The 18980-nt window shown below is 49.4% G+C and overlaps 1 protein-coding gene across 1 annotated transcript in view; it reads left to right on the forward strand.

Annotated features, from left to right (window-relative positions):
- il17c (interleukin 17c) overlaps positions 1 to 18980 on the forward strand; it is a 32119-nt gene that overhangs the window by 4625 nt on the left and 8514 nt on the right. Inside the window, exon 2 of the mRNA XM_072466777.1 lies at positions 1340 to 1620. Within this exon, the coding sequence (XP_072322878.1) occupies positions 1340 to 1620 (281 nt within the window). The remainder of the gene's footprint in view (positions 1 to 1339; positions 1621 to 18980) is intronic.

Raw genomic sequence — 18980 nt, forward strand, 5'->3', positions numbered from 1 at the left:
CTCCTCCCCTCCCCCCGGGGCTGCCTCACACTTGGGATGTGTCACTCTCTCTCTGTACAGGGGACGGGTTTTTTCTCCTCTGACAATAACACGGAAGCTGGGAGCATTTGCGGGATTTCCAGCCCTGATGTTGCCTATAAAAGAGGGAAATGATTGTGAAATGCGGCAGAATGTAAAAGGCAGAGAACCGGGACAGAGCCGCACATCCAGAGGGAGTGAGGGAGAATTGCAAAGAGGAATGATTGGTAGAAAAGGTTGTGAGAGTCCGGAGGGGCTGCTGATGGACAGCGTGTGAAAGGCAGTGAATAGAGAGAGGAGAGGCGATGCAGCATTTCCCCGGGATCAGCAGTTTTAGTGGAATGCGACCTTTCTGGAGGACGTGGGAGAGTGGGTTGGGGGGTGGGGAGGGGGAGTCGGTGGGTAAGGGGAAGTTGTGGGGGTTGGGGGTGGTGGGGGGGGGGTTGGGGTTGGTGGTGGGGGGGGGGGGTTGGGGTTGGTGGTGGGGGGGGGGGGTTGGGGTTTGGTAGGGGGGTTGGCCTGGGTAGGGGGTTGGGGGGGGGGTGGGGGTGGGGGTTAGGGGGGGGTTGGGCCTGGTAAGGGGAGTTGGGGGGGGGTTGGGGTTGGTGGGGGGCGGGGGTTGGGGTTGGTAGGGGGGTTGGGCCTGGGTAAGGGGAGTTGGGGGGGGGGTTGGTGGTGGGGGGGGGGTTGGGGTGGTTGGGGTGGGTGGGGGGGCGGGGGGGGGGTTGGTAGGGGGGTTGGGCCTGTGTGTAAGGGGAGTTGGGGGGGGGGGGTTGGGGGTTGGTGGGGGGGGGGGTGGGGTTGGGTTGGGGGGGTGGGGGGTTTGGTGGGGGGGGGGGTTTGTGGTAGGGGGGTTGGGGCCTGGGTAAGGGGGAGTCTGTGGGGGGGGGGGGGGGTTGGTGGGGGGGGGGTTGGGGTTGGGTGGGGGGGGGGTTGGTAGGGGGGTTGGGCCTGGGTAAGGGGAGTTGTGGGGGGGTTGGGGTTGGTGGGGGGGGGGTTGGGCCTGGGTAAGGGGTGTTGTGGGGGGGGTTGGGGGGGGGTTGGGGTTGGTGGGGGGGGGGTTGGGGTGGGGGGGGGGGGGGTTGGGGTTGGTGGGGGGGGGGTTTGGGGTTGGTAGGGGGGGGTTGGGGTTGGTAGGGGGGTTGGGCCTGGGTAAGGGGAGTTGGGGGGGGGGGGGTTGGGGTTGGTGGGGGGGGGGGTTGGGGTTGGTGTGGGGGGGGGGGTTGGTGGGGGGGGGTTGGGCCTGGGTAAGGGGAGTTGTGGGGGGGTTGGGGTTGGGGATTCTCTGCAGCTTGCTGACCTCTGTCATTCTTTCCCAAAGCTTCTCTACACCGTGTTGCTGACCCTGGGCTTGGGGCGGGCTGGCAGTATGAGGCCAGCTTCCCGCCAGCATTGCCTGCAGCCCGGGCAGCTGGAGAGTGGCAGCAGGGGGCTGCAGAAGCTGCTGGGCAGGACCAGCATGGAGCGCCTGCCCTCCGTCACCCTGGTTAAGCAGCTGGAGCAGCAGAAAGAGCAGCAGCACCAAGGCTGCCCCAACCTGCAGCAATATTCCTCCCTCAGCACCGACTACAGCCACCGCTCCATCTCCCCCTGGCAATACAGGTGAGGCACAGCAAGACTCCACTCTGACTGGGCAGTGATTGTTCAGTGATGGACAGTGATTGGTCAGTGATTGGACAGTGATGGACAGTGATAGTTCAGTGATTGGTCAGTGATGGACAGTGATTGGTCAGTGATGGACAGTGATTGGACAGTGATTGACAGTGGACAGTGATTGGTCAGTGGTGGTCAGTGATAGTTCAGTGATGGTCAGTGATTGGATAGTGATTGGTCAGTGATGGACAGTGATTGGTCAGTGTTTGGTCAGTAATGGACAGTGATTGGACAGTGATTGGTCAGTGATGGACAGTGATTGGTCAGTGATTGGACAGTGATGGTCAGTGATGGTTCAGTGATAGACAGTGATTGGTCAGTGATTGGACAGTGATTGGTCAGTGATTGATCAGTGATTGGTCAGTGATTGGTCAGTGATTGGACAGTGATGGACAGTGATTGGACAGTGATGGACAGTGATTGGACAGTGGCGGTCAGTGATTGTTCAGTGATGGACAGTGATGGACAGTGGCGGTCAGTGATTGTTCAGTGATGGACAGTGATGGACAGTGATTGGTCAGTGATGGACAGTGATTGGTCAGTGATGGACAGTGATTGTTCAGTGATAGACAGTGATGGTCAGTGATGGTCAGTGATGGACAGTGATGGTCAGTGATTGGTCAGTGGTGGTCAGTGATTGGTCAGTGATGGTCAGTGATTGGTCAGTGATGGTCAGTGATGGACAGTGATGGGTCAGTGATTGGTCAGTGATTGTTCAGTGATAGACAGTGATTGTTCAGTGATGGACAGTGATTGGTCAGTGATGGACAGTGATTGTTCAGTGATTGGTCAGTGATGGTCAGTGATGGACAGTGATTGGTCAGTGGCGGTCAGTGATTGTTCAGTGATAGACAGTGATTGGTCAGTGATGGTCAGTGATGGTCAGTGATGGTCAGTGATGGTCAGTGATGGACAGTGATTGGTCAGTGGCGGTCAGTGATTGTTCAGTGATGGTCAGTGGCGGTCAGTGATTGTTCAGTGATGGTCAGTGATGGACAGTGATTGTTCAGTGATAGACAGTGATTGGTCAGTGATGGACAGTGATGGTCAGTGATGGACAGTGATTGGTCAGTGGCGGTCAGTGATTGTTCAGTGATGGTCAGTGATTGACAGTGATTGGTCAGTGGCGGTCAGTGATTGTTCAGTGATGGACAGTGATTGTTCAGTGATGGACAGTGATTGTTCAGTGATGGACAGTGATTGGTCAGTGATGGACAGTGATTGGACAGTGGCGGTCAGTGATTGTTCAGTGATGGTCAGTGATTGACAGTAATTGGTCAGTGGCGGTCAGTGATTGTTCAGTGATAGACAGTGATTGGTCAGTGATAGACAGTGATTGGTCAGTGATGGACAGTGATTGGTCAGTGATGGACAGTGATTGGACAGTGGCGGTCAGTGATTGTTCAGTGATTGGTCAGTGGCGGTCAGTGATTGTTCAGTGATGGACAGTGATTGTTCAGTGATGGACAGTGATTGGTCAGTGGTGGTCAGTGATTGTTCAGTGATTGTTCAGTGATGGTCAGTGATTGGTCAGTGATTGGTCAGTGATTGGTCAGTGATGGTCAGTGATTGGTCAGTGATGGACAGTGATGGACAGTGATGGACAGTGATGGACAGTGATGGACAGTGATGGACAGTGATTGGTCAGTGATAGACAGTGATTGGTCAGTGATAGGTCAGTGATAGGTCAGTGATGGACAGTGATGGACAGTGATGGACAGTGATGGACAGTGATGGACAGTGATTGGTCAGTGGCTGTTCAGTGATAGACAGTGATTGGTCAGTGATAGACAGTGATTGGTCAGTGATAGACAGTGATTGGTCAGTGATGGACAGTGATTGGTCAGTGATGGACAGTGATTGGACAGTGGCGGTCAGTGATTGTTCAGTGATTGGTCAGTGGCGGTCAGTGATTGTTCAGTGATGGACAGTGATTGTTCAGTGATGGACAGTGATTGGTCAGTGGTGGTCAGTGATTGTTCAGTGATTGTTCAGTGATGGTCAGTGATTGGTCAGTGATTGGTCAGTGATTGCTCAGTGATGGTCAGTGATTGTTCAGTGATGGTCAGTGATGGTCAGTGATGGACAGTGATGGACAGTGATGGGTCAGTGGCGGTCAGTGATTGGTCAGTGATGGACAGTGATGGACAGTGATGGACAGTGATGGACAGTGATGGGTCAGTGATAGACAGTGATAGACAGTGATAGACAGTGATAGACAGTGATAGGTCAGTGATTGGTCAGTGATGGACAGTGATGGACAGTGATGGTCAGTGATGGACAGTGATGGTCAGTGATGGACAGTGATGGTCAGTGATGGACAGTGGCAGTTCAGTGATAGACAGTGATTGGTCAGTGATAGACAGTGATTGGTCAGTGATAGACAGTGATTGGTCAGTGATGGACAGTGATTGGTCAGTGATGGACAGTGATTGGACAGTGGCGGTCAGTGATTGTTCAGTGATTGGTCAGTGGCGGTCAGTGATTGTTCAGTGATGGACAGTGATTGTTCAGTGATGGACAGTGATTGGTCAGTGGTGGTCAGTGATTGTTCAGTGATTGTTCAGTGATGGTCAGTGATTGGTCAGTGATTGGTCAGTGATTGTTCAGTGATGGTCAGTGATTGTTCAGTGATGGTCAGTGATGGTCAGTGATGGTCAGTGATGGTCAGTGATGGACAGTGATGGACAGTGATGGGTCAGTGGCGGTCAGTGATTGGTCAGTGATGGACAGTGATGGACAGTGATGGACAGTGATGGACAGTGATGGACAGTGATTGGTCAGTGATAGACAGTGATAGACAGTGATAGACAGTGATAGGTCAGTGATAGGTCAGTGATAGGTCAGTGATGGACAGTGATGGACAGTGATGGACAGTGATTGTTCAGTGATGGTCAGTGATGGTCAGTGATGGTCAGTGATGGTCAGTGATGGACAGTGATGGACAGTGATGGGTCAGTGGCGGTCAGTGATTGGTCAGTGATGGACAGTGATGGACAGTGATGGACAGTGATGGACAGTGATGGACAGTGATTGGTCAGTGATAGACAGTGATAGACAGTGATAGACAGTGATAGGTCAGTGATAGGTCAGTGATAGGTCAGTGATGGACAGTGATGGACAGTGATGGACAGTGATTGTTCAGTGATGGACAGTGATTGGTCAGTGGTGGTCAGTGATTGTTCAGTGATTGTTCAGTGATGGTCAGTGATTGGTCAGTGATTGGTCAGTGATTGTTCAGTGATGGTCAGTGATTGTTCAGTGATGGTCAGTGATGGTCAGTGATGGTCAGTGATGGTCAGTGATGGACAGTGATGGACAGTGATGGGTCAGTGGCGGTCAGTGATTGGTCAGTGATGGACAGTGATGGACAGTGATGGACAGTGATGGACAGTGATGGACAGTGATGGACAGTGATTGGTCAGTGATAGACAGTGATAGACAGTGATAGACAGTGATAGGTCAGTGATAGGTCAGTGATAGGTCAGTGATGGACAGTGATGGACAGTGATGGACAGTGATGGACAGTGATGGACAGTGATTGGTCAGTGGCTGTTCAGTGATAGACAGTGATTGGTCAGTGATAGACAGTGATTGGTCAGTGATAGACAGTGATTGGTCAGTGATGGACAGTGATGGTCAGTGATGGACAGTGATTGGACAGTGGCGGTCAGTGATTGTTCAGTGATTGGTCAGTGGCGGTCAGTGATTGTTCAGTGATGGACAGTGATTGTTCAGTGATGGACAGTGATTGGTCAGTGGTGGTCAGTGATTGTTCAGTGATTGTTCAGTGATGGTCAGTGATTGGTCAGTGATTGGTCAGTGATTGCTCAGTGATGGTCAGTGATTGTTCAGTGATGGTCAGTGATGGTCAGTGATGGACAGTGATGGACAGTGATGGGTCAGTGGCGGTCAGTGATTGGTCAGTGATGGACAGTGATGGACAGTGATGGACAGTGATGGACAGTGATGGGTCAGTGATAGACAGTGATGGGTCAGTGATAGACAGTGATAGACAGTGATAGACAGTGATAGACAGTGATAGACAGTGATAGGTCAGTGATGGACAGTGATGGACAGTGATGGACAGTGATGGACAGTGATGGACAGTGATGGTCAGTGATGGACAGTGATTGGTCAGTGGCTGTTCAGTGATGGTCAGTGATGGTCAGTGATGGACAGTGATGGACAGTGATGGGTCAGTGGCGGTCAGTGATTGGTCAGTGATTGGTCAGTGATGGACAGTGATGGACAGTGATGGACAGTGATGGACAGTGATGGGTCAGTGATGGGTCAGTGATAGACAGTGATAGACAGTGATAGACAGTGATAGACAGTGATAGACAGTGATAGGTCAGTGATAGGTCAGTGATGGACAGTGATGGACAGTGATGGACAGTGATGGACAGTGATGGACAGTGATGGACAGTGATGGACAGTGATGGACAGTGATGGACAGTGATTGGTCAGTGATTGGTCAGTGGCTGTTCAGTGATAGACAGTGATTGGTCAGTGATAGACAGTGATTGGTCAGTGATAGACAGTGATTGGTCAGTGATGGACAGTGATTGGTCAGTGATGGACAGTGATTGGACAGTGGCGGTCAGTGATTGTTCAGTGATTGGTCAGTGGCGGTCAGTGATTGTTCAGTGATAGACAGTGATAGGTCAGTGATGGACAGTGATGGACAGTGATGGACAGTGATGGACAGTGATGGACAGTGATGGACAGTGATGGACAGTGATGGTCAGTGATGGACAGTGATGGACAGTGATTGGTCAGTGGCTGTTCAGTGATGGTCAGTGATGGTCAGTGATGGACAGTGATGGACAGTGATGGGTCAGTGGCGGTCAGTGATTGGTCAGTGATGGACAGTGATGGACAGTGATGGACAGTGATGGACAGTGATGGGTCAGTGATAGACAGTGATGGGTCAGTGATGGGTCAGTGATAGACAGTGATAGACAGTGATAGACAGTGATAGACAGTGATAGACAGTGATAGACAGTGATTGGACAGTGATGGACAGTGATGGACAGTGATGGACAGTGATGGACAGTGATGGACAGTGATGGTCAGTGATGGACAGTGATTGGTCAGTGATTGGTCAGTGGCTGTTCAGTGATGGTCAGTGATGGTCAGTGATGGACAGTGATGGACAGTGATGGGTCAGTGGCGGTCAGTGATTGGTCAGTGATGGACAGTGATGGACAGTGATGGACAGTGATGGACAGTGATGGGTCAGTGATAGACAGTGATGGGTCAGTGATGGGTCAGTGATAGACAGTGATAGACAGTGATAGACAGTGATAGACAGTGATAGACAGTGATAGACAGTGATTGGACAGTGATGGACAGTGATGGACAGTGATGGACAGTGATGGACAGTGATGGACAGTGATGGTCAGTGATGGACAGTGATTGGTCAGTGATTGGTCAGTGGCTGTTCAGTGATAGACAGTGATTGGTCAGTGATAGACAGTGATTGGTCAGTGATAGACAGTGATTGGTCAGTGATGGACAGTGATTGGTCAGTGATGGACAGTGATTGGACAGTGGCGGTCAGTGATTGTTCAGTGATTGGTCAGTGGCGGTCAGTGATTGTTCAGTGATAGACAGTGATAGGTCAGTGATGGACAGTGATGGACAGTGATGGACAGTGATGGACAGTGATGGACAGTGATGGACAGTGATGGACAGTGATGGACAGTGATGGTCAGTGATGGACAGTGATTGGTCAGTGATTGGTCAGTGGCTGTTCAGTGATAGACAGTGATTGGTCAGTGATAGACAGTGATTGGTCAGTGATAGACAGTGATTGGTCAGTGATGGACAGTGATTGGTCAGTGATGGACAGTGATTGGACAGTGGCGGTCAGTGATTGTTCAGTGATTGGTCAGTGGCGGTCAGTGATTGTTCAGTGATAGACAGTGATAGGTCAGTGATGGACAGTGATGGACAGTGATGGACAGTGATGGACAGTGATGGACAGTGATGGACAGTGATGGACAGTGATGGACAGTGATGGTCAGTGATGGTCAGTGATGGACAGTGATTGGTCAGTGATTGGTCAGTGGCTGTTCAGTGATAGACAGTGATTGGTCAGTGATAGACAGTGATTGGTCAGTGATAGACAGTGATTGGTCAGTGATGGACAGTGATTGGTCAGTGATGGACAGTGATTGGACAGTGGCGGTCAGTGATTGTTCAGTGATTGGTCAGTGGCGGTCAGTGATTGTTCAGTGATAGACAGTGATAGGTCAGTGATGGACAGTGATGGACAGTGATGGACAGTGATGGACAGTGATGGACAGTGATGGACAGTGATGGACAGTGATGGACAGTGATGGTCAGTGATGGACAGTGATTGGTCAGTGATTGGTCAGTGGCTGTTCAGTGATAGACAGTGATTGGTCAGTGATAGACAGTGATTGGTCAGTGATAGACAGTGATTGGTCAGTGATGGACAGTGATTGGTCAGTGATGGACAGTGATTGGACAGTGGCGGTCAGTGATTGTTCAGTGATTGGTCAGTGGCGGTCAGTGATTGTTCAGTGATAGACAGTGATAGGTCAGTGATGGACAGTGATGGACAGTGATGGTCAGTGATGGACAGTGATTGGTCAGTGATTGGTCAGTGGCTGTTCAGTGATAGACAGTGATAGACAGTGATAGACAGTGATAGGTCAGTGATAGGTCAGTGATAGGTCAGTGATGGACAGTGATGGACAGTGATGGACAGTGATGGACAGTGATGGACAGTGATTGGTCAGTGGTGGTCAGTGATTGTTCAGTGATTGTTCAGTGATGGTCAGTGATTGGTCAGTGATTGGTCAGTGATTGCTCAGTGATGGTCAGTGATTGTTCAGTGATGGTCAGTGATGGTCAGTGATGGACAGTGATGGACAGTGATGGGTCAGTGGCGGTCAGTGATTGGTCAGTGATGGACAGTGATGGACAGTGATGGACAGTGATGGACAGTGATGGGTCAGTGATAGACAGTGATGGGTCAGTGATAGACAGTGATAGACAGTGATAGACAGTGATAGACAGTGATAGGTCAGTGATGGACAGTGATGGACAGTGATGGACAGTGATGGACAGTGATGGACAGTGATGGTCAGTGATGGACAGTGATTGGTCAGTGGCTGTTCAGTGATGGTCAGTGATGGTCAGTGATGGACAGTGATGGACAGTGATGGGTCAGTGGCGGTCAGTGATTGGTCAGTGATTGGTCAGTGATGGACAGTGATGGACAGTGATGGACAGTGATGGACAGTGATGGGTCAGTGATGGGTCAGTGATAGACAGTGATAGACAGTGATAGACAGTGATAGACAGTGATAGACAGTGATAGGTCAGTGATGGACAGTGATGGACAGTGATGGACAGTGATGGACAGTGATGGACAGTGATGGACAGTGATGGACAGTGATTGGTCAGTGATTGGTCAGTGGCTGTTCAGTGATAGACAGTGATTGGTCAGTGATAGACAGTGATTGGTCAGTGATAGACAGTGATTGGTCAGTGATGGACAGTGATTGGTCAGTGATGGACAGTGATTGGACAGTGGCGGTCAGTGATTGTTCAGTGATTGGTCAGTGGCGGTCAGTGATTGTTCAGTGATAGACAGTGATAGGTCAGTGATGGACAGTGATGGACAGTGATGGACAGTGATGGACAGTGATGGACAGTGATGGACAGTGATGGTCAGTGATGGACAGTGATGGACAGTGATTGGTCAGTGGCTGTTCAGTGATGGTCAGTGATGGTCAGTGATGGACAGTGATGGACAGTGATGGGTCAGTGGCGGTCAGTGATTGGTCAGTGATGGACAGTGATGGACAGTGATGGACAGTGATGGACAGTGATGGGTCAGTGATAGACAGTGATGGGTCAGTGATGGGTCAGTGATAGACAGTGATAGACAGTGATAGACAGTGATAGACAGTGATAGACAGTGATAGACAGTGATAGGTCAGTGATGGACAGTGATGGACAGTGATGGACAGTGATGGACAGTGATGGACAGTGATGGACAGTGATGGTCAGTGATGGACAGTGATTGGTCAGTGATTGGTCAGTGGCTGTTCAGTGATAGACAGTGATTGGTCAGTGATAGACAGTGATTGGTCAGTGATAGACAGTGATTGGTCAGTGATGGACAGTGATTGGTCAGTGATGGACAGTGATTGGACAGTGGCGGTCAGTGATTGTTCAGTGATTGGTCAGTGGCGGTCAGTGATTGTTCAGTGATAGACAGTGATAGGTCAGTGATGGACAGTGATGGACAGTGATGGACAGTGATGGACAGTGATGGACAGTGATGGACAGTGATGGACAGTGATGGACAGTGATGGTCAGTGATGGACAGTGATTGGTCAGTGATTGGTCAGTGGCTGTTCAGTGATAGACAGTGATTGGTCAGTGATAGACAGTGATTGGTCAGTGATAGACAGTGATTGGTCAGTGATGGACAGTGATTGGTCAGTGATGGACAGTGATTGGACAGTGGCGGTCAGTGATTGTTCAGTGATTGGTCAGTGGCGGTCAGTGATTGTTCAGTGATAGACAGTGATAGGTCAGTGATAGGTCAGTGATGGACAGTGATGGACAGTGATGGACAGTGATGGACAGTGATGGACAGTGATGGACAGTGATGGACAGTGATGGTCAGTGATGGACAGTGATTGGTCAGTGATTGGTCAGTGGCTGTTCAGTGATAGACAGTGATTGGTCAGTGATAGACAGTGATTGGTCAGTGATAGACAGTGATTGGTCAGTGATGGACAGTGATTGGTCAGTGATGGACAGTGATTGGACAGTGGCGGTCAGTGATTGTTCAGTGATTGGTCAGTGGCGGTCAGTGATTGTTCAGTGATGGACAGTGATTGTTCAGTGATGGGTCAGTGGCGGTCAGTGATTGGTCAGTGATGGTCAGTGATCAGTGATTGGTCAGTGATTGGTCAGTGATGGACAGTGATGGACAGTGATGGACAGTGATGGTCAGTGATTGGTCAGTGATAGACAGTGATAGACAGTGATAGACAGTGATTGGTCAGTGATTGGTCAGTGATTGGTCAGTGATTGGTCAGTGATTGGTCAGTGATGGTCAGTGATGGACAGTGATTGGTCAGTGGCGGTCAGTGATTGTTCAGTGATAGACAGTGATTGGTCAGTGATGGACAGTGATTGTTCAGTGATTGGTCAGTGATGGACAGTGATGGTCAGTGATGGTCAGTGATGGACAGTGATTGGTCAGTGGCGGTCAGTGATTGGTCAGTGGCGGTCAGTGATGGACAGTGATGGACAGTGATGGGTCAGTGGCGGTCAGTGATTGGTCAGTGATGGACAGTGATGGACAGTGATGGACAGTGATGGACAGTGATGGACAGTGATGGACAGTGATGGGTCAGTGATAGACAGTGATGGGTCAGTGATGGGTCAGTGATAGACAGTGATAGACAGTGATAGACAGTGATAGACAGTGATAGGTCAGTGATGGACAGTGATGGACAGTGATGGACAGTGATGGACAGTGATGGACAGTGATGGACAGTGATGGACAGTGATGGACAGTGATGGACAGTGATGGTCAGTGATGGACAGTGATTGGTCAGTGATTGGTCAGTGATAGACAGTGATTGGTCAGTGATAGACAGTGATTGGTCAGTGATAGACAGTGATTGGTCAGTGATGGACAGTGATTGGTCAGTGATGGACAGTGATTGGACGGTGGCGGTCAGTGATTGTTCAGTGATTGGTCAGTGGCGGTCAGTGATTGTTCAGTGATAGACAGTGATAGGTCAGTGATGGACAGTGATGGACAGTGATGGACAGTGATGGACAGTGATGGACAGTGATGGACAGTGATGGACAGTGATGGACAGTGATGGTCAGTGATGGACAGTGATTGGTCAGTGATTGGTCAGTGGCTGTTCAGTGATAGACAGTGATTGGTCAGTGATGGACAGTGATTGTTCAGTGATTGGTCAGTGATGGACAGTGATGGTCAGTGATGGTCAGTGATGGACAGTGATTGGTCAGTGGCGGTCAGTGATTGGTCAGTGGCGGTCAGTGATTGTTCAGTGATGGACAGTGATTGTTCAGTGATGGACAGTGATTGGACAGTGGCTGACAGTGATTGGTCAGTGGCTGACAGTGATTGGTCAGTGGCGGTCAGTGATTGTTCAGTGATAGACAGTGATTGTTCAGTGATGGACAGTGATTGGACAGTGATGGACAGTGATTGTTCAGTGATAGACAGTGATTGTTCAGTGATTGGTCAGTGATGGACAGTGATGGTCAGTGATGGTCAGTGATGGACAGTGATTGGTCAGTGGCGGTCAGTGATTGTTCAGTGATGGACAGTGTTTGGTCAGTGATGGACAGTGATTGTTCAGTGATGGACAGTGATTGGACAGTGGCTGACAGTGATTGGTCAGTGGCGGTCAGTGATTGTTCAGTGATAGACAGTGATTGGTCAGTGATGGACAGTGATTGTTCAGTGATGGACAGTGATTGGACAGTGATGGACAGTGATTGTTCAGTGATGGTCAGTGATTGACAGTGATTGGTCAGTGGCGGTCAGTGATTGTTCAGTGATGGACAGTGATTGGTCAGTGGCGGTCAGTGATTGTTCAGTGATGGACAGTGATTGGTCAGTGATTGGTCAGTGATGGACAGTGATTGGTCAGTGATGGACAGTGATTGGACAGTGGCGGTCAGTGATGGGTCAGTGATGGTCAGTGATGGACAGTGATTGGTCAGTGGCGGTCAGTGATTGTTCAGTGATGGTCAGTGATTGACAGTGATTGGTCAGTGGCGGTCAGTGATTGTTCAGTGATGGACAGTGATTGGTCAGTGATGGACAGTGATTGGTCAGTGATGGACAGTGATTGTTCAGTGATGGACAGTGATTGTTCAGTGATGGTCAGTGATTGACAGTGATTGGTCAGTGGCGGTCAGTGATTGTTCAGTGATGGACAGTGATTGGTCAGTGATGGACAGTGATTGGTCAGTGATGGACAGTGATTGGTCAGTGATGGACAGTGATTGGTCAGTGATGGACAGTGATTGGACAGTGGCGGTCAGTGATTGTTCAGTGATGGTCAGTGATTGACAGTGATTGGTCAGTGGCGGTCAGTGGCGGTCAGTGATGGACAGTGATTGGTCAGTGATGGACAGTGATTGGTCAGTGATGGACAGTGATGGACAGTGATTGTTCAGTGATGGACAGTGATTGGTCAGTGATGGACAGTGATTGGACAGTGGCGGTCAGTGATTGTTCAGTGATGGTCAGTGATTGACAGTGATTGGTCAGTGGCGGTCAGTGATTGTTCAGTGATGGACAGTGATTGTTCAGTGATGGACAGTGATTGGTCAGTGATGGACAGTGATTGTTCAGTGATGGACAGTGATTGGTCAGTGATGGACAGTGATTGGTCAGTGATGGACAGTGATTGGTCAGTGATGGACAGTGATTGGTCAGTGATGGACAGTGATTGGTCAGTGATGGACAGTGATTGGACAGTGGCGGTCAGTGATTGTTCAGTGATGGTCAGTGATTGACAGTGATTGGTCAGTGGCGGTCAGTGATGGACAGTGATTGGTCAGTGATGGACAGTGATTGGTCAGTGATGGACAGTGATGGACAGTGATTGTTCAGTGATGGACAGTGATTGGTCAGTGATGGACAGTGATTGGACAGTGGCGGTCAGTGATTGTTCAGTGATGGTCAGTGATTGACAGTGATTGGTCAGTGGCGGTCAGTGATTGTTCAGTGATGGACAGTGATTGTTCAGTGATGGACAGTGATTGGTCAGTGATGGACAGTGATTGTTCAGTGATGGACAGTGATTGGTCAGTGATGGACAGTGATTGGTCAGTGGCGGTCAGTGATTGTTCAGTGATGGTCAGTGATTGACAGTGATTGGTCAGTGGCGGTCAGTGATTGTTCAGTGATGGACAGTGATTGTTCAGTGATGGACAGTGATTGGTCAGTGATGGACAGTGATTGTTCAGTGATGGACAGTGATTGGTCAGTGATGGACAGTGATTGGTCAGTGATGGACAGTGATTGGTCAGTGATGGACAGTGATTGGTCAGTGATGGACAGTGATTGGTCAGTGATGGACAGTGATTGGACAGTGGCGGTCAGTGATTGTTCAGTGATGGTCAGTGATTGACAGTGATTGGTCAGTGGCGGTCAGTGATGGACAGTGATTGGTCAGTGATGGACAGTGATTGGTCAGTGATGGACAGTGATGGACAGTGATTGTTCAGTGATGGACAGTGATTGGTCAGTGATGGACAGTGATTGGACAGTGGCGGTCAGTGATTGTTCAGTGATGGTCAGTGATTGGTCAGTGGCGGTCAGTGATTGTTCAGTGATGGACAGTGATTGTTCAGTGATGGACAGTGATTGTTCAGTGATGGACAGTGATTGGTCAGTGATGGACAGTGATTGGTCAGTGATGGACAGTGATTGGTCAGTGATGGACAGTGATTGGTCAGTGATGGACAGTGATTGGTCAGTGATGGACAGTGATTGGTCAGTGATGGACAGTGATTGGACAGTGGCGGTCAGTGATTGTTCAGTGATGGTCAGTGATTGACAGTGATTGGTCAGTGGCGGTCAGTGATGGACAGTGATTGGTCAGTGATGGACAGTGATTGGTCAGTGATGGACAGTGATGGACAGTGATTGTTCAGTGATGGACAGTGATTGGTCAGTGATGGACAGTGATTGGACAGTGGCGGTCAGTGATTGTTCAGTGATGGTCAGTGATTGGTCAGTGGCGGTCAGTGATTGTTCAGTGATGGACAGTGATTGTTCAGTGATGGACAGTGATTGGTCAGTGATGGACAGTGATTGTTCAGTGATTGTTCAGTGATGGACAGTGATTGTTCAGTGATGGACAGTGATTGGTCAGTGATGGACAGTGATTGTTCAGTGATGGACAGTGATTGGTCAGTGATGGACAGTGATTGGTCAGTGATGGACAGTGATTGGTCAGTGATGGACAGTGATTGGTCAGTGATGGACAGTGATTGGTCAGTGATGGACAGTGATTGGACAGTGGCGGTCAGTGATTGTTCAGTGATGGTCAGTGATTGACAGTGATTGGTCAGTGGCGGTCAGTGATGGACAGTGATTGGTCAGTGATGGACAGTGATTGGTCAGTGATGGACAGTGATGGACAGTGATTGTTCAGTGATGGACAGTGATTGGTCAGTGATGGACAGTGATTGGACAGTGGCGGTCAGTGATTGTTCAGTGATGGTCAGTGATTGGTCAGTGGCGGTCAGTGATTGTTCAGTGATGGACAGTGATTGTTCAGTGATGGACAGTGATTGGTCAGTGATGGACAGTGATTGTTCAGTGATTGTTCAGTGATGGACAGTGATTGGTCAGTGATGGACAGTGATTGGTCAGTGATGGACAGTGATTGGTCAGTGATGGACAGTGATGGACAGTGATTGTTCAGTGATGGACAGTGATTGGTCAGTGATGGACAGTGATTGGACAGTGGCGGTCAGTGATTGTTCAGTGATGGTCAGTGATTGGTCAGTGGCGGTCAGTGATTGTTCAGTGATGGACAGTGATTGTTCAGTGATGGACAGTGATTGGTCAGTGATGGACAGTGATTGTTCAGTGATTGTTCAGTGATGGACAGTGATTGGTCAGTGATGGACAGTGATTGGACAGTGGCGGTCAGTGATTGTTCAGTGATTGGTCAGTGGCGGTCAGTGATTGTTCAGTGATAGACAGTGATAGGTCAGTGATGGACAGTGATGGACAGTGATGGACAGTGATGGACAGTGATGGACAGTGATGGACAGTGATGGACAGTGATGGTCAGTGATGGACAGTGATGGACAGTGATTGGTCAGTGGCTGTTCAGTGATGGTCAGTGATGGTCAGTGATGGACAGTGATGGACAGTGATGGGTCAGTGGCGGTCAGTGATTGGTCAGTGATGGACAGTGATGGACAGTGATGGACAGTGATGGACAGTGATGGGTCAGTGATAGACAGTGATGGGTCAGTGATGGGTCAGTGATGGGTCAGTGATAGACAGTGATAGACAGTGATAGACAGTGATAGACAGTGATAGACAGTGATAGGTCAGTGATGGACAGTGATGGACAGTGATGGACAGTGATGGACAGTGATGGACAGTGATGGACAGTGATGGACAGTGATGGTCAGTGATGGACAGTGATTGGTCAGTGATTGGTCAGTGGCTGTTCAGTGATAGACAGTGATTGGTCAGTGATAGACAGTGATTGGTCAGTGATAGACAGTGATTGGTCAGTGATGGACAGTGATTGGTCAGTGATGGACAGTGATTGGACAGTGGCGGTCAGTGATTGTTCAGTGATTGGTCAGTGGCGGTCAGTGATTGTTCAGTGATAGACAGTGATAGGTCAGTGATGGACAGTGATGGACAGTGATGGACAGTGATGGACAGTGATGGACAGTGATGGACAGTGATGGACAGTGATGGACAGTGATGGACAGTGATGGACAGTGATGGACAGTGATGGTCAGTGATGGACAGTGATTGGTCAGTGATTGGTCAGTGGCTGTTCAGTGATAGACAGTGATTGGTCAGTGATAGACAGTGATTGGTCAGTGATAGACAGTGATTGGTCAGTGATGGACAGTGATTGGTCAGTGATGGACAGTGATTGGACAGTGGCGGTCAGTGATTGTTCAGTGATTGGTCAGTGGCGGTCAGTGATTGTTCAGTGATAGACAGTGATAGGTCAGTGATGGACAGTGATGGACAGTGATGGACAGTGATGGACAGTGATGGACAGTGATGGACAGTGATGGACAGTGATGGACAGTGATGGACAGTGATGGTCAGTGATGGTCAGTGATGGACAGTGATTGGTCAGTGATTGGTCAGTGGCTGTTCAGTGATAGACAGTGATTGGTCAGTGATAGACAGTGATTGGTCAGTGATAGACAGTGATTGGTCAGTGATGGACAGTGATTGGTCAGTGATGGACAGTGATTGGACAGTGGCGGTCAGTGATTGTTCAGTGATTGGTCAGTGGCGGTCAGTGATTGTTCAGTGATAGACAGTGATAGGTCAGTGATGGACAGTGATGGACAGTGATGGACAGTGATGGACAGTGATGGACAGTGATGGACAGTGATGGACAGTGATGGACAGTGATGGACAGTGATGGTCAGTGATGGACAGTGATTGGTCAGTGATTGGTCAGTGGCTGTTCAGTGATAGACAGTGATTGGTCAGTGATAGACAGTGATTGGTCAGTGATAGACAGTGATTGGTCAGTGATAGACAGTGATTGGTCAGTGATGGACAGTGATTGGTCAGTGATGGACAGTGATTGGACAGTGGCGGTCAGTGATTGTTCAGTGATTGGTCAGTGGCGGTCAGTGATTGTTCAGTGATAGACAGTGATAGGTCAGTGATGGACAGTGATGGACAGTGATGGTCAGTGATGGACAGTGATTGGTCAGTGATTGGTCAGTGGCTGTTCAGTGATAGACAGTGATAGACAGTGATAGACAGTGATAGGTCAGTGATAGGTCAGTGATAGGTCAGTGATGGACAGTGATGGACAGTGATGGACAGTGATGGACAGTGATGGACAGTGATTGGTCAGTGGTGGTCAGTGATTGTTCAGTGATTGTTCAGTGATGGTCAGTGATTGGTCAGTGATTGGTCAGTGATTGCTCAGTGATGGTCAGTGATTGTTCAGTGATGGTCAGTGATGGTCAGTGATGGACAGTGATGGACAGTGATGGGTCAGTGGCGGTCAGTGATTGGTCAGTGATGGACAGTGATGGACAGTGATGGACAGTGATGGACAGTGATGGGTCAGTGATAGACAGTGATGGGTCAGTGATAGACAGTGATAGACAGTGATAGACAGTGATAGACAGTGATAGACAGTGATAGGTCAGTGATAGGTCAGTGATGGACAGTGATGGACAGTGATGGACAGTGATGGACAGTGATGGACAGTGATGGTCAGTGATGGACAGTGATTGGTCAGTGGCTGTTCAGTGATGGTCAGTGATGGTCAGTGATGGACAGTGATGGACAGTGATGGGTCAGTGGCGGTCAGTGATTGGTCAGTGATTGGTCAGTGATGGACAGTGATGGACAGTGATGGACAGTGATGGGTCAGTGATGGGTCAGTGATAGACAGTGATAGACAGTGATAGACAGTGATAGACAGTGATAGACAGTGATAGACAGTGATAGGTCAGTGATGGACAGTGATGGACAGTGATGGACAGTGATGGACAGTGATGGACAGTGATGGACAGTGATGGACAGTGATGGACAGTGATTGGTCAGTGATTGGTCAGTGGCTGTTCAGTGATAGACAGTGATTGGTCAGTGATAGACAGTGATTGGTCAGTGATAGACAGTGATTGGTCAGTGATGGACAGTGATTGGTCAGTGATGGACAGTGATTGGACAGTGGCGGTCAGTGATTGTTCAGTGATTGGTCAGTGGCGGTCAGTGATTGTTCAGTGATAGACAGTGATAGGTCAGTGATGGACAGTGATGGACAGTGATGGACAGTGATGGACAGTGATGGACAGTGATGGACAGTGATGGACAGTGATGGTCAGTGATGGACAGTGATGGACAGTGATTGGTCAGTGGCTGTTCAGTGATGGTCAGTGATGGTCAGTGATGGACAGTGATGGACAGTGATGGGTCAGTGGCGGTCAGTGATTGGTCAGTGATGGACAGTGATGGACAGTGATGGACAGTGATGGACAGTGATGGGTCAGTGATAGACAGTGATGGGTCAGTGATGGGTCAGTGATAGACAGTGATAGACAGTGATAGACAGTGATAGACAGTGATAGACAGTGATAGACAGTGATAGGTCAGTGATGGACAGTGATGGACAGTGATGGACAGTGATGGACAGTGATGGACAGTGATGGACAGTGATGGACAGTGATGGACAGTGATGGTCAGTGATGGACAGTGATTGGTCAGTGATTGGTCAGTGGCTGTTCAGTGATAGACAGTGATTGGTCAGTGATAGACAGTGATTGGTCAGTGATAGACAGTGATTGGTCAGTGATGGACAGTGATTGGTCAGTGATGGACAGTGATTGGACAGTGGCGGTCAGTGATTGTTCAGTGATTGGTCAGTGGCGGTCAGTGATTGTTCAGTGATAGACAGTGATAGGTCAGTGATGGACAGTGATGGACAGTGATGGACAGTGATGGACAGTGATGGACAGTGATGGACAGTGATGGACAGTGATGGTCAGTGATGGACAGTGATTGG

The sequence above is a fragment of the Scyliorhinus torazame genome, chromosome 10 (genome assembly GCF_047496885.1).
Source record: "Scyliorhinus torazame isolate Kashiwa2021f chromosome 10, sScyTor2.1, whole genome shotgun sequence".
In the NCBI taxonomy this organism is placed as follows: Eukaryota; Metazoa; Chordata; class Chondrichthyes; order Carcharhiniformes; family Scyliorhinidae; genus Scyliorhinus; species Scyliorhinus torazame.